The sequence below is a fragment of the Kryptolebias marmoratus genome, linkage group LG3, assembly GCF_001649575.2.
Source record: "Kryptolebias marmoratus isolate JLee-2015 linkage group LG3, ASM164957v2, whole genome shotgun sequence".
Lineage (NCBI taxonomy): Eukaryota > Metazoa > Chordata > Actinopteri > Cyprinodontiformes > Rivulidae > Kryptolebias > Kryptolebias marmoratus.
Window position 1 is genome coordinate 9,545,636 of NC_051432.1, and position 22,184 is coordinate 9,567,819.

Genomic DNA, 22,184 nt, shown 5'->3' on the forward strand with positions numbered 1-22,184 from the left:
TCAGCTGTTGGGGTTTTGGGTCAGTTTACACAAAATAATTACAACTGAACCATTTCACACCCACACCATCTGTATTTGCTATGTACTACCTTGTTGGCGTTCCTGTGTTTGCCTCCTGTTACGTCACATTTCTGAGTGATGCAGAGGAGATCCTAGTGATTTTTTAAAATTAGGGTGAGTTTTTTTTTAAACGAGAGACCCTGAAAACAAGCACCTTTTAAGACTTTCTCTTGATTTATGTCAGCTTCAAAGCCCTTTTCATTTGACCTTTAAGTAACGGGAGCTTTAGTGGATGTGGTTAGTTTTAAATCTGCACACGTCTCTTCCTGTGGTTCCACAAAGGTCCTCGCTCCACCTCTCTTTACGGTTCTTGCTCTTTTTTTTAGCACACACACACACACCCACACACACCTCTGTTGCTATGCAGATTGATGCAAAGTTGAGGTCTCTTAAAACTTTTATCCAAATTCAAATGTAAAAAGTTAATTTCTTTCCTTAGGATTTTGGCTATTTAATCAATGTGTGTTCAAATGTGCGTGTGCTTCTACATTTATATTTCAGCTTTGTGTTTGTTGGTTACAGTGGACTGACGTACTGAGGGTCATGGCTGATGATGTTCATGGTTTATTATTTTCTCAGCTTTTATTAATTTCTGTTTTTTAATGTTTTGACCAAATATGACCCTTTATAAATCAGACTTCCGTTACCATGGAGCTCCTAAACGTCATCCAATTTGACCTTATTGTGTAAATTTCTTTATAATAAAGATTCTTTAAGAAAATGATGATACTTTGAGAATGTAACAAGTCGCATTTTCTAAACCTTATTTTTATGGTGTTAAATTTTTGAAACACTGCTACTTTAGAAGGCACGAAAGCTCACAAGATCCCTGTTTATGATTTTTATATCGATATGTAGTAATATTTACAGTAAACACAGTGTGTTTTAGTGCAATTATGTATTTTGTTTTATCATAATTTGTGGTAAACAGTGTAACACCCCATTCGTGATTTTATAATTCCAACTTCAACATAATAACTTTGAATATTATATGTCTAACTTAAAACTTGTTGAAACGGTTGTGGTGTAATTAATAAGAATAATTATTATGAATATATCTTTTTTTTTAACAGACGTCACAGGTTTCGCCAGCAGCCAATCAGATCGCTGTAAATGTAAACAAAAAAAATCATCAACACACTACGCTTCCCTTCTGCGCATGCTCACGCACACCGGAAGCGTCAAGGCTGACGTTCCACGGAAGATTTCAGCTCCTCGTAAAAAAGGTAAGAAATTAAGCCTCTTTTTGGCCCATTCGTGTATTAGTCGGCGGCCGGGGGTGTACCTGGTCGCTCGTTCGGCACTTTCTCTGTGTGTAGCAGAGCCGCCTGCTTCCCTCGGGGCTTTTCTCGCCTTTATTTGACTTCTGTTGTTATGCTAACCGGTAAGAGGCTAGCTAATCCCTGTAAGGCTGGCTGGTAGTAGTTCTCTCGGCATCTTCCTCTTCAGCTTTTGTTTCATTCAGCATTCCTCCTCCGCCGGACTGTACAGCCGGAAGCTGCCTCAGTGAGACCCTCATCCCCTCAGACGAGGGTTCATTGGGCGTGTGATTAGAAATATCTGATGTTGACACATATGAATGAAGTAAATGGATCAAAGCATGTTTGTTAAACAGGGAGGTCAGAATATAGAGAAAACAGTTTGTACATGTTAACACTGAGTGGCATTTTATAAGGGTAAAAATAAAAATATTCAGGTGTGTAGCAGTAGTTGTAATTATTTCATGAGGTGTTAAGTAAAGTGTTTAAGTTTAAAAGTGCCATTTAATGTCTTTTCCATGGCAGAAGCCACTTATTTCAAAGTGTTAAATAAGAGTAGAAGTCATTCGTTTTTAGGTTTTAACTTGTAGACTTAACGGAAACAACAGAATCACCTCTTTCACTAGAAAAGGATGACTTTCAGGTAATTCTTCCAAGAAATTACAAATTCAGCTTTGATAGAGCACAGCTTCTTTTGTCAAAAAACAAGTTTTAATATTTAACATGTTTTAGTGTAAATAATCCACAGAATCTGTTCTTTCAAACATGCTTTTTTTTTTTTTTTGGTTTAGCTGTTCAGCCACAGGTCTGTTGTGATGCTGGATGAAAGCGGTTTTCATGGCGGTGGAAGGAAATCCGTTAATCAAAGCAAACCAGTGACTGTGCTCCTGTTTTGATGAAGCTGTGCTGTTTTGAAAAATAAAGATTAAAGTTCGTGGCACATTCCCTTTTCAGTCCTGCTCCGCCAGAGAGAATGGGGATCGATGGATGCCAGTTGGACTCCCACCTGTTGTTGTTTTTGTCTTCATTTGGGTGCTCCCATACTTTAATACTTTTACACAGTTTTCTTTCACAGATTTCACAAGACGCCATCGTCTTTGTGAGGCTTAAAGCAAGTCTTTCACTTTATTATTATTTACAGTCAAAGTCTTAACAATTGTACAGAGACTTTATTATTGTTGTTTTGGCTCTTATCCTGTGAAAATGATGGTGACCAATTTTAGAGAACTCCAGATTGGTGCCAGTCATTTTGAGGGCTAATTTAATTTGTGCCCCATTAACTTTGAAGTGTTTGAGGTTCTGGGTGAAAATGGAGCTTTATTTCTAACATAGGAGAGTTGGGTGCAGAATGTGTCCTTTCACAGATGCATCAAACACAAACTCTTAGGAGTGTCTGCCTAGGTACAGTGATTTTTTTCCTGACTGAATTCACTTGATCTGTGGCTCATCTTTGCTTTACGCGTTTGAGACGCACCTCGTGGCGCCTCTTGTTGCAGCAAGCTGAAAAAGGTTTGAGTTAACGCTGGCACCGCTGCATCTTGAGCCGATCTGACTGAATCCATCTGTGTTACGAGCTCTATATTAAAAAAAAAAAGGTTGGCAAGAGCTCAATAAATGTCCCCCTTCTATGGTTTAATTCTACTTCTTGTGTGCGTTTCATTGCCTTGGCAGCAGCTCCTAGGAGCTCTTCACCAGCAGGAAAGCTGTATAAGCATTGGATCGACGGGACGGAAGGAAGCAGCGCGTCGTACGTGGAGCTGCCTGCTGAAATCGCCATGAGTTACAAACCCATCGCTCCCGCGCCATCCGGCTCCAACCACACTCCGCCAGGTACTCCGATGCCGCACCATGATAATGGGGTTTTCTTTCTTTTTGACTAGGTGCTGAAATATTTAACAGCACAATGGAAAATGGTGATCAGTAGTCTTGACACGGCGTCCAGTCGGGTTAAAACAGAGCATCTTAAAACAAATAATCAGCTGGTTCGTACAAGATCTGAAAAGTAGGTGAATACAGCCTTTAAAATAAACCCTGTCTTTGCACAAACTAGAGCCTAAACGTACGAGCAGTGTGTGGAAAAACTGCAAAGCAAAACCTGTCCTTCAGAAGATGTTTTTGAAGTGCAGTGCCTTGTGAAAGTTTTCACCCTCTGTTTTCTGCTTTTATTGCTGTCATAAATCAGTCAAGGTCACTATAAATTGCCCTTCTTTACAAAAAAAAAAAAAAATATATATATATATATATATATATATATATATATATATATATATAACCTTCAGTGACAAAGTGAAGCTAAATTCCTACAGAGTAATACCAATGAAACAGAAATATTTGATGTAAAACTACTAATTGCATACATATTTATAAAGAGGCTGTCCTAATTCAACTCAGAGAAAAGATGATTGAAAATGGATGGATACAGAAGGACTTCCAAGGCCCTAAACATCCCATAAGTTCTGTTGAATCCATCATCAGGAGATGGAGGGAATATGGGACATGTGTAGATCTACCAAGAGCAGGCCGTCCTCACAGACTGAGTGACGGTGAAAAAGGAGAACAGACCCCTGGGAGCTCTCTGAAGGAGTTCCAAGCTTCACCAGGTCAGATGGGAGAGACTGTAAATATAACAGCTGTTGTCAAGGTTCTTCACCAGTCTTTCAAAAGTTTGAAAATGGACCATTCATTGACAGTGAGTCTTCTAATCCAGTGCGCCCTATAGTGCGGAAAATACGGTAGTGGCAGTTTTAGCAACTATGTATTTAAAAAAAAAAAATTTTTTATAAAAGTTACCTCCTGCAGCTTTAAGGTGACGTAACTCCTACCTTGTCTGAAAAAGTGTGATGAAACCTCTATCAACCTTGTTGCAAAGAAATGCCTGAAAACCTAAAAGAATTGGAGCAGCTCTGTAAAGAAGTCAGAATTCCTTCACAGAAGCATGAGAGCCTGATGAGGTTTCTTTTAAGTTACAGCAGCCAGTAACGATGGTACGAGCTACTAAATCCGAGGTAGTTGTTTGGGCACGTGGTTCCAGATTTGTTTAGGTTAATAATGACACATGTTGTTTCATTTACCTAACTGTAACACCTATTTAGGACCGGATTACGTGCTTTTTTTTTGTTTCTATACATAAAACCTGACGGCACAGGATGGGCTCCTGTTACAGCACGTAGTCAAGTGTGTTCACCACCTGAAAACATGTCACACTCCAACATATTTAAAGTGAATCCTGTCTGCAGTGTTAAGTTCTAAACTTATTAGATCAAACATTGTCTTATAAGCTCAGACTTCAGGGTGTTTCATTGAGTCTCTTCTGCTCCTCAGGCTCGTCGGTGCCGTCTCCATCCCTCCCATCGTCGTCCAACTTCAGGCCAGCCTTCAGCGACTTCGGGCCACCTTCTATGGGTTTCGTTCAGGTGCGAGTCCGACACACCCACACTCACAAACCTCGGCTCAAACGAGAGTTTCTCAGGGGGCCGGAACACCTGAGGTCATGCGTGTTTTTTTTCAGTCACGTTGCAGACGTGATTATTAGGGTTAAAGCCATGTGACTGGCAAACAGTTGAACAGTGTCTCATCTAACCAGATGCGTGACGCTGTAGCTTTTAGGGACAAAACGCAGCGTTCCAACTGAACGCTCGTACCCTGGTCAAACCAAACGCATCGTCTGAGAGCTTCAGACCTTTAAAAGTAGTTGCAGAGAGAGTATATCTCGAGCTGTCTGACGTCGCACCGTCTGCAGTCGAGGTTAACTACAGGAAGACTGCTAGCTGCCTCGGAGGTAGTTTGACTTGTCAGGGTCTTTTTTTTTTTTTTTTACTGTGGAGTGATGGACTCCAAATAGTTTGAAAATCGGCAGCAACTATCGCTTTTTCACAAGGCTACTTTGAATCTGCCTTGTTAGGAGTAGGTAGTGTGTGTGTGTGTGGTGTTAGAGAACTTTAGAATGGAACAAAGGTTTCAGTAAAGTACTCTGTTTGGCAGAGGATGCTTTCATGTATTTGTTTTTTATGTTACCTCTCTGCCTACTACCATGCTTTAAGACAAAAACTTAAGTTTTTACACATTTCTGCACAAATGCAAAATTATATAAACGTATTGAGTCACCAGTACTTCATATGAGATGTTTTTGTCTGAAGAATTCATTCTGCATAAAGTCAAACTGAGGGTTTGGTTTGAATTTAAATCAAGAAGCTTGAACTACATCCTGCACTGAACTGGTTGCACGGCCACTCGCTTAGCGTGAATAAATCTGCTTCTCATATGTAACCCATCCTGATGGATCTGTTTTTTCTCCCCCCCTCAACATTAAACATCAATGGAACCCCCTCCCACAGCCTGTGAAAGTGTCCCAAGGCTCCACCTACAGCGAGCTGCTGTCCGTCATCGAGGAGATGAGCCGTGAGATCAGGCCTACGTACGCTGGGAGCAAAAGCGCCATGGAGAGGCTAAAGAGAGGTACTTTTTTCTTATAACCCCGTTGCCACTCGTTGTGTCGGCTCCGTACGGTTTGTCCTCCTCTTCACTGAAAGGTCTTTGTCTCCGTCTCACCCAGGTATTATCCACGCCCGAGCGCTGGTCAGAGAGTGTCTTGCAGAAACGGAGAGAAGCGCTCGCACATAACCCTTTCTGAAGAATCCCCTCATCCAACGCTCTTTCCTTTTTTTTTTTTTTTTTTAAGCAGCCTGCCCTCATAAGTCCCATTGGATATTTTTCAATTTTTCAACGAATCTCCCCCCCTCCTCCTCATCCACACCTCACGCTTTCATTGTTGGCTTTCGCCGATGCGCTTTGTCCCTCCGTGTTCAACGTTTAATGCATTTCACCAAATTCATTTAGTCGGCGTCAGATTTCCTGCGCGACCTCGAGCTTTCTGGAGAAAAAAAAAAACCCAACAATTTTTGTACTTTATTCTAGGACTGAGTGGAGTTTCAGCTCATTGAATCGAGCTCTCGGTGGAAAAAAACGTGCCACACGAGTTAAAAAAAAATCCAAACTTCAAACTGCACCACCCCCTTCTCGTTTTTCCTCCGAACATCTCTGTTGTTCACACATTTTGTCGCACGAGCTCGCGTTAGATTCCTCTCATTCCCAAGAACTTTTTGCATCTCAAGTCGGTTTGTTAGTAAAGAAATTTTGTAAACCAGATTTTTGCAGTTCGGTATGTATATCTTAATAAATAAGGTAAAAAAAAAAATTAAAATACGCTTCTCCTCTTGTTTGACCGGAGTTCAACGGATAGGTGCTGTTTGCTAAAATTATTTTACTTTGACTTTCTCTAAAACCTTTCATGACAAATAATGCACTTTTATCTCACCAGTACAAATCAGAAAGCTGCAAAATATTCAAAGGATGAGTAAGTTTTTGGTCTTTTTCTTAACATTTAATCATACATATCTGGATCAGCCGCTGTAGGAGGACACTGATCAGGTTTGTATTTATTAAACTGGGTTAAATAAAGCTTCAAAGGCCAAATAAGTGTGGGGATAAACGAGTTTATTGGTTTGGTTACATCACAACCAGGCTAACATTTACTGATGGACTCTAGTAATAAACAGCTCCTCCTGAAGCATCTTCACAACGACAACATAACGGTGGCGTTTAGATACTTGAATACACACGAGAGAGGAAAAAAAACAAAACAAAACATATGGAAAAGCAAAGACGACACAAGTCCTCGTGTTCCTCTCAGTGATTGCCGCAGAACGGTTCTCTCCTCACGCGCCGCTGCAGCTGTGGCCGGAGTGACGAGTGTCCCGAGCAGACGATGTGGAGGGGAGAAATAAAGCGTTTCCTGCTTCGACATCGAGCGGCGATTTACAAGCAGCTTTCACAATTATATGCTAGCTCCGGGAAGGAAAATATTCAGAACCTATTGCTTACAGGAGCCTGTTTCTTTGGTTATAAACAAATAAAGATTAATTCATTTTGAAGCAAAACGGGAACTTGGGTTTTTATAAAACTGCTTAGGTTTACAACCTACTCACCAAAACCTTATATGTATGGATCCCTATGAGGCTAAATAATAAATACAAAAACAGGAAGTGTTCCCTTAAAGTGAAAAAAAATAAAATGCTGCTCTGCATTAATGATTCTGTAGGGGGGGATGGAGGGCCTCCAATCAGAGCCACAGCTTCACATTTCGAAACAGTGAATTCAGAGGACTGGGAGAAAACAAACAAACAAATACAAAAATGTAAATGAAAAGCTGACGGTGTCAGCATGCGTTTGTCTGAATGGGAGCAGATTGGCAGCATGTTTGGCTTAAGTGCACAGATAGAATCAAAACACCAAGAGTGTCGTCTTCTCCGTCCTGAAACCCGCCGATGGTCCTCCAGTCCGCCTCAGCCCTGCGAGGAGGAGGAGATGAGCTTCACTGAGCGTTTCGATCCGAAGCTTATAAATGCAGCGGGACACAGACGCCGACGCGGACTCACCGTGGTGGCGGCGGCCGGCCGTGCGTTGTAGTCGAACAGGCCTTTGTAGCGACCCTTCTCCTCCTGCTGCTTGGAGCGCAGCTTCTCCTCCATGGCCCGCAGCTCTTTGTTCACGGACGCCTCCAGGGACGGGTCCAGCTCCAGCACCTTGGCGAAGTCCGCCCGAGCCTCCTTCTCGTTCCACACGGCCGCGTGGGCTTTACCCCGCTTGTAGTATGCCTTCACGTTATCTGGAAGAAACGCTCGAAAGTTTAACGGACACTGCGCGCGATGTGAGGAACTGCGGCGTTTAATTAGGTAAAGAAAAGCCTACAAAGAAAGACCTCGGACAGAACGATCACATTTCCCCCATCTGTTCGGAGATTCTAAGAAAAACGTCTGAAAACATTTTAATTTGAGTTTGAGGCACAGATGTTAATTCAGCTGACGTGAAATGAAACAACATAAAAATGGAGAGGCTGTAAGAAAGATGCCCAGTTCTACCAGAGCTGCTGCTGGTGAGGAAAGGTGGGTTTTAAAGGACAATTAAAAGTTCAAATAAACCAATAAAGGCAAGGTAATCACTTTGTTTGATAATCCTAGGCTTGATTGGTGTCTTGTTATGCTTTCTGATACCTTGAAATAATGTTTTTAACCATCAAGCTTATCTATCCTGAAAAATATAATTGTTTTGTTAATGTTTTACTGGGGAAAATGGTAAAAAATGGCACAAAAATAATTATTAATAAATTAAAAAGACATAAATGGATCCCTGAAAACTAACCATCTGAGTTCCTTTTTACACCCAAACTGATTCCAGATCTCTGAATACAGATATCAGATTCAAAATGAAAGTCACGACACAACCTTACACATTGTTTTGGTTTGTCTTTTTCAACCTGCAGCTACCGATGAGTGACTAATTACAGAGTAAGCATAAAGTCTGACATCCCAAGAAACGCTCATCTGCGGTAGGGACAAACAAGGAAAAAAAAAAAAAAAAAAAAAAAGAGCCTCACCTTCATACTTGAAGACCAAGGAGGAGCAGTGCTCGATGACTTCATAGTACTGGCCCTGCTGTAAGAGGCACTGACAGTAGTTCAGAAGTAGCGGTGTGATCATCAGGTCCAACTTTATCCAGCCTCCGTCTCCAGGATGCTCCTGAATGAAAAAAAAAAAGCCACACAGAGGGGTTAGTTGGACTGCAATCTTTTCGAGCTCACTGCCCCGAGGATCACGCGATAGACGAACTGTCCTCCGACCTTCATCTGCAGGTTTTTGAGGCAGGCTATGGCGTTGTAGTACTTCTCCGAGGCCTCCTTAACTTTGCCTTGTTTGAAGAGCATGTTGCCCTCCTCGTGGATCTGGGGCACGAGGTCCAGCTTCTCTTGGTCGCTCATGGCCCACATATCTAGCTGGTAGGAACCGGGGGGAAGAACCTGAGCGGGTGAAGGCACGGGGAGACGTGAAGCAACAGCAGGTCGATCAGCTGTTCAAAACATGTCACTCTTTAGGTTGATTTTTGTGCTCCCTCTGTATTTTCCTATTCATGGAACTGTGTACTTGGCTTCAAGATCCTACTTACTCGAAAAATAAAAGTTTCACAAACTAAGTAATTGCCACAGTATCCAGCCTGCTAAAGAGGCACCCAAAATTAAGCCTCAGTTACATGCATATACAAACTAAAAAGCACTAAAGTTTATTTTTCTTCAGCTGTTCCCTTTTCAGGGGTCACCCACCACAGCGAGTCATCCTCCTCCATCTAACTGTGTCTTCTGTGTCCTCTCACCTCACTCCAACTCCCTCCATATATCTCCTCTTTGTCTTTTTCCTGGCAGCTGCATCTCTAACATCCTTCTACCAATATAGCCATTGTCCCTCCTCTGAACATGTCCAAACCATCTCAGTCTGGCCTCTCTAACTTTATCTTCCAGTCCTTCAACCTGTGCTGTACCTCTGATGACCTCATTCCTAATCCTGTCCATCCTTGTCCCTCCCAAGGCGAACCTCAACATCTTCAGCTCTGCCTCTTCCAGTTCTGTCTCCTGTCTTTTTGTCCGTCCCGCTGTCTCCAAACCATACAACACAGCTGCTCTCACCACTGTCTTAAAAACCTTTCCTTTGACCTTTGCTGCCACCCTTTTGTCCCAAATCACTCCTGAAACTTTTCTCCATCCACTCCATCCTGCCTGGACTCTCTCCTTCACCTCTTTACCCCACTCCCCGTTGTCCTGGACAGTCAACCCTGAGTCAGTCCTCAGAGAGTGACTCTTTACAGCTCACCTCCAGCAGCTCGATGGTAAAGACGAGAGGCTGTGGGTTGGCCTGAAGTTGATCCAGGTCTCCGTGTCCTAAGGAGTGGTGGGAGTGGATCTGAGCAATGCCGCAGCAGTGCCTCTGGCCCTCCAGAGGGTCCTTCCCAACGCTGATGTTTCTCAGCGACTGGGACACGAGCGGGTACAGAGCTGTATGCTGAGGAGCAAAGGCAGACGGGCGTAAAACAATCGGCAGCACAGAGGTAGATCAACACCTCAGCTAATGCACCATCACCAGCTTCCTCACCTTGGTGTCGCAGGTAAATTCTGCTATCTCGCCTTGTTTCATAGAGATGACTACTCTTTCCCACACAGCCAGTTTGAACTTCTTGCCCAGGATGAGCTCCATAGGTTTGCTGTTGCCCCCCATGGTTCTGGAGTCATCCAGCACCGTGCCATCACACAAGCTGGTGCGGTAGTGAAAGATAACCTGAAATAAGAATATAGAAGTAGATAATAGGCATACAATCACGCAGGCTCGTTAGCGAAAACAAGCACAGAAGATTAGCGCAGCAGAGAGCAAAAAACCCCCACAAAAATACACTTTTCCGACAGGCCTAGTGAACATCCCTACGCCATCTTGGTCTGACCAATCACAACAACGGACAACTGATTGACATGGCAAGCCGACGAATCAAAATGCCCAAACACTTCTTCCCCACCCACTGCTTTTCCATCAGGAAAAAAAAAACATAAGAGCAAATATTGACATATTCACACTAAATTTAATATTTTATCATCTTAACAGCTGTTAAATTCTATACTCCCTTTATATAGACCAAACACGCTTGGTATAAAGCTCACCAAGCCAGACGTGTTTCGATGTTTTATCCAGATTTTTTTCTATCGCTGATAGCATTTAGCTAACGCGTCTCGTCGCGTTGTTGTTTTTAATTTTCTGGACAGCGGGACGGAAACCATTCAGTCGCCGACAGTGTCTTATTACCTTGGTTCCATGCGGGAAGGTCGACAGCTCTCCTTTACCGGGACTTATCAGTTTCTTTCTGATTCCCTCCTCGAGAAGCTTGCGTGCCTCTTCCTCCATCCTTAAGCGTTTACGGAAACGAACGATGTTTGCCGAAGCGAAGCCGGTTGTTTCGTAAGACGTTACGTCCCCGGAGCGTCTGACGTCACCACACAGCAGTCTCCACCACTGTGGCTATGGGTTTATACATGGATTTGATCAAATATACAAAATAGTTTTAGATATAACAAAGTGACCTGAAAAAAAACGTTTCATAACACAAGTACTATAAAAGTACACTATTCCTGTATTCTATAAAGGAGTATACAAGCACATATAAATCTGTGCAAAAGTAGTAAGCCATATATATATATATATATATATATATATATAGATAGATATATAGACACTGATTGTTGAACCTCACTTGTAAAATCAATCCAGTTTTTATGTAGTTTTGCAAAGCTCACACTTTTTTTCTTCCCAGAACCTTCTTGTAGAACACGAGGAAAGATGTGGCGACCGAATAGTCAAGATTAAATCAGAGAAGAGCCGTTGGAAGGCCATGTTCTGCTATAAAAATGTGACATTTCCAGACAAGCGTCTTGAATCCAGGCAAAATGCTTCCCTGACAACCAAATTAACTCGAGACGAACGAAAATATACAAACACCTTTATTGAAATTTCACAGACATTATTCACACAACACAAAAACCACAGGTGAGACCATTTGTCGTGTTATTTTTGTGTGTAAACAAACAGCTTAGTTAGTTCAATTAGTGGGAAAATAGTCAAAGCACTGAGTGGTTCAAGTAGCAGTGGTCATTACAATGATTCAACAAACAAAAACAACAAGAACGTGACAGTAAAATTTAATACAAGTGACAAAATACTATTCAGTTCAGTAAAACAAACACAGAAAGGGAGTGTCAAATGTTGTGTCATTTCTCAAAGTAAGGCAGGTAGAACAGCCTGAAGCCTCTTCTGCCCCGGACAGCGCAGCTGATGTAGATCACGTGGTACACTGGGGGGTAAATAGGACAAAAAGGTGCGTTTAGAGCCAATTTAAAAGCCGTGAGAGAATTTGGATAAAAAAAAAAAAAAAGGTCAATTTACCTCCAGGGATAAAGAGAAGGAACCCAGGTATGAAGAAAATGGCACTTGAGACATCTGCAGAGACATTTTTATCAGAGGAGTCACCAACACAAGCCTTTTAAACAAGGACTTTTCACTCTTTTTTTCTATTTGCAACATCATTTACATTACCACTTAGCACTAATGGCATTATTTAGCACGCCACTGTGATTGCATTAAAGTTTGTTTTTATTTATTTATTTTAGTTGGAGGCTACAGCAGAGCAGAACCATTTGTGTGTGTTTTAGAGCAGATAAACTAGAAAAGTCCTTTTGTATAAACAAAAAGTCTTGACTAAATGTGAGCAGGAAGAGACAATAATTTAACATCAGAGAATTTCAGGGCAGAAAGGCAAGCGTGTACTGTAGACGAGGACAGCCTGGGGTTTCAAAGTTCAGCTGGGGACTGTCCCTTATAAAAGACAAAGACATAAGGAGGATCACCTGAAATTTTAGGACAAAAATAACAAGGGAGAGCACGACTGTGTGAAACATGAAGCGTGTACCGCAAATCGTTTACAGCCCCCCCCCCCTTTTTGCCTTTTGTTGTTACAAAGTGTGTTTTGAAAAGGTTTGGGTTTGTGCCGAGCTGGCTGTGCACACGAGGACGAGCCCGAAGACAAACACCGACGGGCTGTGCCCTTCGAGCCCGCCGTCGGCACGGCATCAGAGGGCAGATCGCTCGCAGCAGAAACACGAGTCGCTTCTGCAAAAAACACACCGGCGCGGCCCAAGGTTAAACTCTTCTATGTAAAGAAAAATAAAGACAAGATATATATATATAAAATAAAAGATCCAGAAATACCAAAAACTTTCTCCAGTCGTGCAGCACATAAAAAACAGACCCTGAACCCATCGTTTAGTTAGATCTGAAGTTATTAATCAACCATGAATTCTACCATTTCATTTGAAAACACGTGGCTACATCAGCTGCCTGCTCCTCTACCATGCTACCAGAGGGATCAGACTAATCTCTGGTAAGTAGGTCAAATTCTATCACGACCGTTAAACAGGTCTGAGGTGTGAGCCGAAACACTGACACAGTCCGATTTATGGCCAAAGGTGTCGGCACTGGGTTCAAGCAACAATACAGTGCAGTGTTGCCAGATATACGCTAATTATCGCATTTATATACTGAAGTTTTAGTGTCTATAAGATGTACAATCAATAGTTTTTGAAAAGCCCAAATCTATAATAGTTTTGCCATTCCTGTGCACAGAGAAAAACAAACTAACAACTAGTTTTTATTGACTTAAACACCCACCTATCATTAGAAAGTTCAATCTGATCAGCCAGATGGTGCTCGTCAGGCACCCCCACCACACCCACTCATGCACCCACACACACACACACACACACACACAGAGAAAGTCAAAACACGATCATTTTAAAGCGACAAAACCGTATTGTCCGTTTCTATCTGGCAACCCTGACACCGTGGGTCACATTCCATCAGAGCCATGTTTGTTAGGAAGAACGTTAGCCTCCTTGAATATAAATCACAAACACAACCATAAAGGGAGGCTCGATATTCTTGAGCAGAAGCCATTTTTAAAAGGGGAACACGAGCGTTCAACTCCACGTGGAGCTGTGCTTTTGTGACGCTTCTTGCGGTGCGAAACGTTCAAACATCTTTCGAGTTCGTTAATAAAGACTCTGTTCACACAGAGTACTTTAATATTTGAAAAAGTAAATCAGTAAAACTATATTCACATCCTGGTTCTGTTTATGTTCGGGGAAATAAAACGGAGGAACTTTATTCTCTAAAAAAACACTAACAAATAATCACAGTAAATCAGGATTAGAGCACACATACTACTCCAAAGCATTAGCATTTACCAGAAATAATAATGTAAAAGAAAGTTTTATTTTAGCTCAAGCTAAAAATAAACTGTTAAAATCACCCCCCTCTAATGTTTTGCAGCTTCTTCACACTGGTGGAGGCAAAAATATAAGAAATGACTTTAAACAGGACTTATTTTTTCAAACTCTCGTGTGTGAATAAAAACTCCAGATTCTATCTCTTTGTTTTCCCGTTTCAGCGCCTTTCAGGTAGAGCAGCGGGACAGATGGGCGCTCATGGCCACGTCTCTGCAGCAACAAGTGAACTTTGTCTCTGAAAAAAAAAGTCTGCTGCGGTTTCAGCCCCATCTGAGCGGAGCATGTGACGGAGTCACCGCCGCCGGATCAACCACAGAGAGCAACACCAGCTGGATCCAAACGGGCCTTGTTCGTTTAGAACTGGGCAGAGTGAAAAGCCTCCAAAATAAAGGCGATTTGTAACTTGAAAATGAGCTGAACTCCAAGTGTCTTTTACCCCCCCAATCTGTAACCTGGACGCTGAAGGAAAACATCGATTTGTTTGCCGTTTGGTCACCAGCTTGTTTTCGTGGGTCGCAATTTATTTTAGCGCGCGTCTTTGTTCCTTTTGGCTTTAAACGCGGCTGGACTAACAGTCCGATTGCGCAACTCGCAAAAACAAAAATGGACGGGTGTGTGTGTGTGTGTGTGTGGGGAGCTTCCTTACCTGCGTTTGGGTTCAGCTGTATGACGACTCCTGTGAAGATGAGAGCTGCAAGAGGCAGAAAAGAGGAAAATTCAACTATTAAAACGGTGACTTATATATAGATATATATATAAATAAATGATGTGAAAGTTCTCGGAAACATCAGGGTTTTTGTTTTGTTTAATCGATCTGTGAGAGGACAAGGTTCAGAGAGCAGCAGATGTCCCGGACTCAACACTGAGTAAACTAGGTGGCGTAAAACTGCACATTAACACGGAGAGGTTAATATTAAAACCGCTAAAAGAACGTTTTAAACCGCTCTTTACAGAGTTCCTGTGCTGTGCCTACAAGTAACCTTATACCGCTTCATTCTAAATCTATTTATGTTTATTTCTCTTTAAATAAAGTGAAATTAGTTAAAAACAATAAGAAAAAAAGAGTCCAGTGTTGCTTAGAAATGTTATAAAAGTAGAATATTCTGTATTTTTGCTCGAGAGTGAGCTAAAACATCGTCCTGTTTTCACATTAGCACCAACAGTAGACGTATTGGAACTAATGTGAAAATAAATAGAATTATAAGGGGCGTAACGAACCATCTAACACAGGTTCTACAGCCAGACTCTTATTGTTTGTGTTACTTGCTAACCAACATAGGCCTATTAACGATATACTGCCTGTGCAAAAGTTTTAAATCACCCCTATTGTTATATATATATATATATATACACACATACATGTTTGCTTCCAAGCAGTCAGACTTTCATCTTGTTCAATAGTTATTCAAGTTTTTCTTTGGGCAGCATGACGGCTTAGTGTTTAACACTCTTGCCTCAAAGCAAGAATGTCCTGGGTTTATGCCCCGGGTCGGGCCTGGAGTCTTTCTGTGTGGAGTTTGCATGTTTTCCTCGTGTTTGCGAGGGTTTCCTCCCTCAGTCTAAAAACATGCATGTTAGGCTGCCTTCAGGCCTCCCTTGAAAAAGAGATCTGAGACCTCAATGGGACTTGCCTGGTTAAATAACGGGTTAATAAATAAATAAATAACTTTGGCTCCTTCTGGACTTATTTTTCTGTCCAGCTCTCGTACCGGAGTGTGCGGTGAGTGCTTCAAAACAACAAGGAACGTGAAACAAGTGGAGGACAAAGGAGGCTTACAGCAGATGGACAGTATCTGAAAGTCATGTATTTTAGGGAAATAAAAATCTAACAAAGGGACCTAAAGGATGTCTCGTCCTTCAGCTGCTCATCTACTGTTTGACCAGTGTTCAGAAAAAAACTCTTTGGGAGTCAACTAGTTGGTGACAAAGTAATTCTGTGTTATTATTGGTAACTTTTTTAGATCTGGCTAGGAAAATTGGAACAATTTGTGTCTTTGTGACAGGCTGCAGATAACAAAGTGCCTAAACAAAAAAAATAGAAATATTCTTGGGAAAACAAACAGACAGTGGATTGAAAACAAATACAAAAGCAGCCAAAGGCAAAAAAAAAAAAAGAAAAACAATTAAAGAACCTTCAGAAAGCCTGAAGAACTGATGTTTAAGATACCTTTAAAAGAGTAAAAGTCTGAATATTCGGAAGCTACATTAAAAGAATTAAGGGACTTTTGCACAGTATTGTTCATAAACAGGTGTTGGTTTGAGAACTTTTAAGCAAAACTGCAGTAAATGTTGCTTAAACAGCCGTGATTAAAGCATACTTATTAAACAGCAATCGTGTTGTTTTTTCATTTGTTCTATGATTTTTAGTAATAAAATCTGCTATTTTCTAAAAAAAAACAACATCTGCCGAACTGCACAGAGACTACTGAAAGGGCAAACCTGGCTTTTAATTTCACTTGTTTACATAAATTAACTGCCCACAGATCTGCAGCGTTAGATAGTTTCCTGATATTATATATATATATATATATAAAAAAGGTATAATTTTCCTTTGTCTACTTTTAGGAGGCGCATTAAAACTTAAAAATCCATCTGATGTGATTCAGACTCACCGAGTCCAGTGATGAGGAGGAGGAACGAGGCGAGAACAACTCTCCTGTTCTTCTTCACCAGCGGATGGGACACCCACCTGAGAGACACAGTTTTCCATGCACCTGTTTGTTTCTCTGTGTGTTGGCGTATGTGGATATGTGTGTGTGTGTGTGTGAGAGAGAGATGGATGCTTCAGCTTACCCACAGCAGTGTGCAGAGAGCTGCGTGACCGAACTCAGCGTGCTGAAGGACCACTGGGAGCTGCAGTAGGACAGAGTTGCGGGGTCGCTGCGGAAGTGAAGCACAAACACGTCTCCTTTCACACTCGACCGATAAACACACACTAAAGAAAAAGAAAAAAGAAAAGCGGCGGCCCTCGCTTGCAGAACCCACCTGATTTTGAAGAAGTTGTTGAAGGAGGAATTGCTGTTGTTGCCCAGGGCATCTTCATTTTCCAGGTTCTGAAAAAGCAGCAGGCATCACCGAACAACCCGTCATAACTTACTGAACAAGATGTGTGTGTGTGTGTGTGTGTACCTGATACTTCAGGTTACTGTGCTCAGGGGAGCCTGTGGCGGCAGGCGACGGGTGAGACTGAGGCTTGGAGAACGTCAGAGGGCCAAACGTCATCTCCCCGTCCCTGTCCCTGTCCTTATCCCTGCCCTTCCAGCCATCTGCCTCTCCATTGGACACGACCCCCTCCTCGTCTCCTTCGTCGTCCAAGACAAAGGCGTCGTCGATGGTGAACTGCGCCGCCATCGCTCCGGCGGCGTTCGCCTCCTACGCCTTGGGGTCGTCTCACTTGGCTGTCACTGGCGCGCGCGGGGAAACACACAGATCAGAGTTACAGGTTTGAGCCTGTTCCGTGTTTTCAACATGTCTTTTCAAACTGCGGCGGAGATGAAACGAGACGACGGAACATCTTTGCCGTAAAGGAAACGGCGAGTTAAAATTCAATGTCATGAGGGGAGCCACACAGATGGGTGGACGAGCATGTCTGTCATCACCGTTTATAATACTGAGGTCGGCGGCATTTGTCCCCGGATTTGAGCTGTTTTTTATTACATACAGTATATAGTTGTCCTTTGACCGGACAGCTGTTAGCAGATGATATATAACAACTCACAGATGGGAGATGTCTGATATTCACAGGCCTGTGCTGGGAACTGACTTATAAACTTTATAGTTTTATAACATTGTACATAACTCTCCCAACATGGAACAACACACACACACAGATATATACACTGTATATAAGAAAAATAAGTATGTTATATTAAGAGGTTGGAGAAATGGATCTTGGTGTTGTATCAGAAATGTATTTTTAACAAGTCTAAATATTCTTGACAAACAATTTATTCACAATTTTAGGTTCTATAGAAGCAGACTAAATCAATATTTTGTTATTTAGTTTTGGTTGTTATGTAAGTTTGACGCTGGTGATCAGAAAAGCTGACAGACCATAACAGTGTTCTTTGTTCTTTATAAATAAAGATTTATTCAAAACGCTAAAATTCGTTTTAAAGTGCGCGCGCGTGACTATCAGGAGCTAAATAAACTTGCCGGGAGCCGAATTTTTTTGTCATAAACCCAACCACCCCCTTCTGCTGAGTTTAAACAGTGAACAGTAGGAAACATGGATTAAACGGACTCGGTTCTGTGGGTTTAATCGGACCGAGCCGCGACGATACACCCCCCGGCTAGCTGGCTCTGCTGTCCTCCTTCCGCTAGCTAATCAGACGAGCAGGAGGAGAGAAAAAAAAAACTTACTGTCGTCTTCGGAAAATCTTTTCTCCGCCGAGGTGAAACTTGGCCCGAGGTTGCTAGAGAACCAGTCGTCACATATCGACACCCTTTAAGGCGACGTAGCAAAAATAATTCTGAGATTAAACCTTATATTTCTGTTTACTCTGCTTGAACGTGGAGAAAAGAGACGGACTTCTTCAGAAGTTTCCTCGCTCGACTCTTGATTGGACACGCCTGAATCCGCCCAGCGGGCCGTTGAGCATCGGGCTGTCGAATCGAATGTCGATCTATCGATCGATCCTCTAGCTCCAACTACTGTGGGCCCCCAGACTTTTAAACGGCACAAATACTCTAACACAGAGTGTCAAACACCTTAAACACAGTAGTTCTACTGACTAAGTTCACTTCTTTTTTTAGATGTTATCAGAGGCTGCCTGGCTGCACACTGAACCAAGCAGGAAAAGCTCAGCAGAGGAAATCACCACCACTGAAGGAAAACTGCAAACCACTGATGTTTGCAAAAACCTGAGCAGATAAGAAACATCCTGTATGAGGTCAAACACTGGGACTGGATCTTCTGCAGGGCGCCAGTCTGTCTTCTCTTCAGGAACACTGATATTTACAACTGATTAGTGACATTTATGCACCATCGCCTTCTCTTGGTTATGTTTAACAGAAAACTACTTACTAGAATGTTATGGCAGAAATGGATCATAGTTCTAAACTCCCTTCATCCCTGGCATGTTGAATAATAATATTAATATTAACAATAAATACTGTTGAATCTGATACACTCAGTTTATTCTGAACAATCAATTTTCTGCCAAACATGCAGTGTGAATGTTGAATGACTCCTGAAATCTGTTAAACAATACATTTTGGCCAAATCAAACAGACCAGAAGCTAAAATCAGCAAAATAATAGCTAAAAGCTAAACTTGGCAAACCACAACTACTAGCTAAAATGAGCAGAACAGTGGCTAAAAGCTAGAATTAGCTAAACTGTAGATCAGACTTAAAATAGCAGGACAGAAGGTAAAACCTAACAGAAGCCTAAGACCAAAACAGAGGAATGCTGAAACAGATTTCAGAGAACAATCCTTCTTCAGGAAAAAAAAAAACATCTCAGTGTGTTTCTGTGAGGAGTGTTTGTAAAAAAAGTTAAGTAATTAAAAAAAAGTTTCAAATATTGAAAGTCATAGTGTAGTGTGTTGGGGGCTCTCCTGCTTGGTGCTGGGTGGTTTCTCTGCTGGGGGCTGGTGTGGGCACTGGGCCGTTCGGGGGGTCAGGTCCCAGGCTTGGCTTGGTGGGAGGTGGTGGCATGGCTGAGTTGGGAGGGCTGGTGCCCTGCGTCTCTTTGTCCTGGGGGGCTGCTGACCCTGTGCTTCACCGGCGACCTACCTCTGTGCGGCCTCTTTCTGCTCCTGGGTGCTGTAGATGGCGGCCTTCTACTGTTCACTGCACTTTTTTAACTGTGGATCTCCAGGTGGCACACTAGCACATATACACCCACATAACATTAACACATTTTTTAATTAAAAAAAAATATATATATATGCAGTCAGTCTTTCCGTCTTTCTGTTATACATCTGCTTACCCACCCACCCCCCACACACACCTTCATGCACTGATTCACAAACAGTCCTGATGGTTGAAGGTCATACAAACAGGTTACTGTTACAAAAATTAATAAATCATGCCTTTAAGATTCTCATCTTGAGATATCCTTATTGCAGAGCAAATCTGTTCTGGCACACATAGGCAGCCATCTTCTCTATATGGTATGCCTGATATGTCATAACAGGACAAACAAACAAACAGAAAAAAAACCTCGTAGCACACTGTTCCCAACGGAGCCAAACTCTTTGTTATGTGAACGGCAGGAATGCTAACTCAGCATTCAGGCAAATAGTACTAACTGCGTAATAACTTATGTGAGCATATATTTATTTGATCTATATTTATTCACCGGTTCCTAAAAGCTTTCAGGTAGACAAGCTGTGAAATATAAAACACGCAAGCACATAAAACAGCTGCAGTAGAACATTTAATCGGGTTTGTCATGTAGCTTATATTGAGGGATGAATGTAGAGAAGTATAGCTTTCTACTGGCGTACCTTCAAGGAAAAAAAAAAAGTCATTTTTGATTAATTTATATTGCATTTACATTGCACTTTTAGACCCGCATAATCACGCTGACAGAAAGACTTTTCAGAATAAAACATCTGGCTCTCTGTCAGCGAATAGATACTTTAAAAGCCTTTTATTTAAAATATGCAAATAAAGTCAAAGATGACATTGCACCGTGCCTTTTCACTATGCAAATATACTGTAACTACAACAAATATTTAAGCACATGCAAGTATCTCAGACACACCAACAGATCTGCAGGAAAGCGAAGGGCAGACGGGCTGCAGGGCGACAAAGTGATGGATTAGCTGAACGAAACACGGTCAGAACCAAGAGCTTCAAATCCGGATCCACATCCGGTTTTCATCAACAAAGCTGTCAAGTTTATCTTGGTAAATGTAAGTGTGTAAAACTGCAGCAGCCATGCAGGATGTTTTCCTGCCTGCTAAGTGACGTCCCACTCAGCGGAGAGGTTCACGATGGGAAAATAAAGCTGCCACTGAGTGTCTCAGTTGGTTTATTAGCGCTCGCTTTTAAATCGAGTCCATTTTTTATTTCTTTTTTTTAAATTCCACAGGCAATTAAAACCCTTCAACTAGTAAACATCATTTTAGTTAAACAGGACTCGGAAAAGCAATTTCTCCAAACACTTGACTGTGACCCTGAACAGGATTAGAGGAATGGATGAAATAATGTTTGTTTGTTTTGTTTTTTTATGGATATTTAAAGTTCATAATTAAATGATCTGTTTGCTTCTTTTTTTTAAAAAATTATGTTTTTTTAAAAAATAAATAAATAAACAAATCAAACATATTTTTAATTTCAGCCTAACTGGCTACAGATTAATTCATCTTTGTTGGCGTAGACAGGATCAGTCAGCCATTTTTTAAAATCCCATGAGTGCGTTACAGACAAACATTTTGCGGAGCAATCTGACCAAATATATCTATAAAACGTTCTGGAAAGTTGGTCCAATTACAATATTATTAGACTTCTGTTGCAGAGGACCAAATTAGCTGTTATTACATGCATAAAAAGAATATTTATTTATATAGTCATTTATTTACACAAGTTCCTTCTATGAGTTGCTGTGATGTTTCTGAATAACATCAGTTTCACATGTTTGCAGTGAAGCTTTATGTCAAACTTTTGAATTTAAAAAGTGGGACTTTTTGTGTATGGTCACAGAAGATTTTATCATTTTGTTTTTTTCTTTTGTTTTTTTTTACTTCAGGCCATGAACTTCAGCATACATTGGGACGATTCACAGCCGAGTGTGAAGCACCTGGGATGGGAGTCAATTCTTCTAAGTCCAAGGCCATGGTTCTTAACTGGAGATAGATGGGAAGCTCCCTTTGGATCGGGAATGAGTCTTTGCCTCAGTTAAAGGAGTTGAAGTATCTGGGAGTCTTGTTCACAAGTGATGGTAGGATGGAGTGGGAGATGGATTGACGGATCGGGGCCTTAGCCGCAGCAATGAAGGCATCGCTTCGATCGGTCATGGTGAAGAAAGAGTTGAGTCAAAAGGCAAAGCTCAGGATTTACTGGTCTGGCTACATTCCAACACTCACCTATGGTCATGAGGTTTGGATCATGACCGATAGAACAAGATACAAGTGGCTGAAATGAGTTTCCTTCGTAGGGTGGCTGGGCTCAGCCTTAGAGATAAGGTGAGGAGCTCAGTCACCCAGG

General features: G+C 41.7%; 3 protein-coding genes across 4 annotated transcripts; 1 reads left to right on the forward strand and 2 right to left on the reverse strand.

Annotated features, from left to right (window-relative positions):
• The first annotated feature begins 1,218 nt into the window (after nt 1-1,218).
• cdk2ap2 (cyclin-dependent kinase 2 associated protein 2) lies at nt 1,219-6,513 on the forward strand. 2 transcript variants are annotated; one of them, XM_017437801.3, is made up of 5 exons: nt 1,219-1,286; nt 2,991-3,149; nt 4,641-4,732; nt 5,654-5,774; nt 5,872-6,513. In XM_017437801.3, the coding sequence occupies exons 1-5, from the start codon at nt 1,220-1,222 to the stop codon at nt 5,937-5,939; spliced, it is 507 nt and encodes a 168-aa protein (XP_017293290.1). In that variant the 5' UTR covers nt 1,219; the 3' UTR covers nt 5,940-6,513. The 2 variants fall into 2 exon arrangements, with proteins under 2 accessions (XP_017293290.1, XP_017293366.2); XM_017437877.3 differs by having other exon boundaries at nt 2,994-3,149.
• A 278-nt stretch (nt 6,514-6,791) lies between these two features.
• LOC108230891 (aryl hydrocarbon receptor interacting protein) lies at nt 6,792-11,143 on the reverse strand. Its single transcript, XM_017407551.3, has 7 exons — nt 10,994-11,143; nt 10,295-10,477; nt 10,016-10,204; nt 8,995-9,171; nt 8,752-8,893; nt 7,754-7,983; nt 6,792-7,666 (listed from the first exon to the last, which is right to left on the reverse strand). Exons 1-7 carry the CDS (start codon nt 11,090-11,092, stop codon nt 7,661-7,663), a joined length of 1,026 nt encoding a protein of 341 aa, XP_017263040.1. The 5' UTR covers nt 11,093-11,143; the 3' UTR covers nt 6,792-7,660.
• A 524-nt stretch (nt 11,144-11,667) lies between these two features.
• On the reverse strand, nt 11,668-18,602 carry tmem134 (transmembrane protein 134). The gene is made up of 8 exons (XM_017410532.2): nt 18,388-18,602; nt 17,155-17,429; nt 17,011-17,078; nt 16,819-16,905; nt 16,638-16,714; nt 14,672-14,716; nt 12,128-12,181; nt 11,668-12,035 (listed from the first exon to the last, which is right to left on the reverse strand). Exons 2-8 carry the CDS (start codon nt 17,374-17,376, stop codon nt 11,953-11,955), a joined length of 636 nt encoding a protein of 211 aa, XP_017266021.1. The 5' UTR covers nt 17,377-17,429; nt 18,388-18,602; the 3' UTR covers nt 11,668-11,952.
• Nucleotides 18,603-22,184: the final 3,582 nt, after the last annotated feature.

Coding starts and splice junctions, on each gene's coding strand:
- LOC108230891 (XM_017407551.3), bottom strand. CDS start 11,092: ATGGAGGAAGAGGCACGCAAGCTTCTCGAGGAGGGAATCAGAAAGAAA. Junction 10,205..10,294: donor AATTTACCTGCGACACCAAG/GTGAGGAAGCTG, acceptor TTTGCTCCTCAG/CATACAGCTCTGTACCCGCT. Junction 9,172..10,015: donor TTACCATCGAGCTGCTGGAG/GTGAGCTGTAAA, acceptor TCACCCGCTCAG/GTTCTTCCCCCCGGTTCCTA.
- tmem134 (XM_017410532.2), bottom strand. CDS start 17,376: ATGGCGGCGCAGTTCACCATCGACGACGCCTTTGTCTTGGACGACGAA. Junction 16,906..17,010: donor AACAACTTCTTCAAAATCAG/GTGGGTTCTGCA, acceptor TCACTTCCGCAG/CGACCCCGCAACTCTGTCCT. Junction 14,717..16,637: donor CCTCCTCATCACTGGACTCG/GTGAGTCTGAAT, acceptor TGCCTCTTGCAG/CTCTCATCTTCACAGGAGTC.
- cdk2ap2 (XM_017437801.3), top strand. CDS start 1,220: ATGCTCACGCACACCGGAAGCGTCAAGGCTGACGTTCCACGGAAGATT. Junction 1,287..2,990: donor TTCAGCTCCTCGTAAAAAAG/GTAAGAAATTAA, acceptor TTGCCTTGGCAG/CAGCTCCTAGGAGCTCTTCA. Junction 5,775..5,871: donor CATGGAGAGGCTAAAGAGAG/GTACTTTTTTCT, acceptor CGTCTCACCCAG/GTATTATCCACGCCCGAGCG.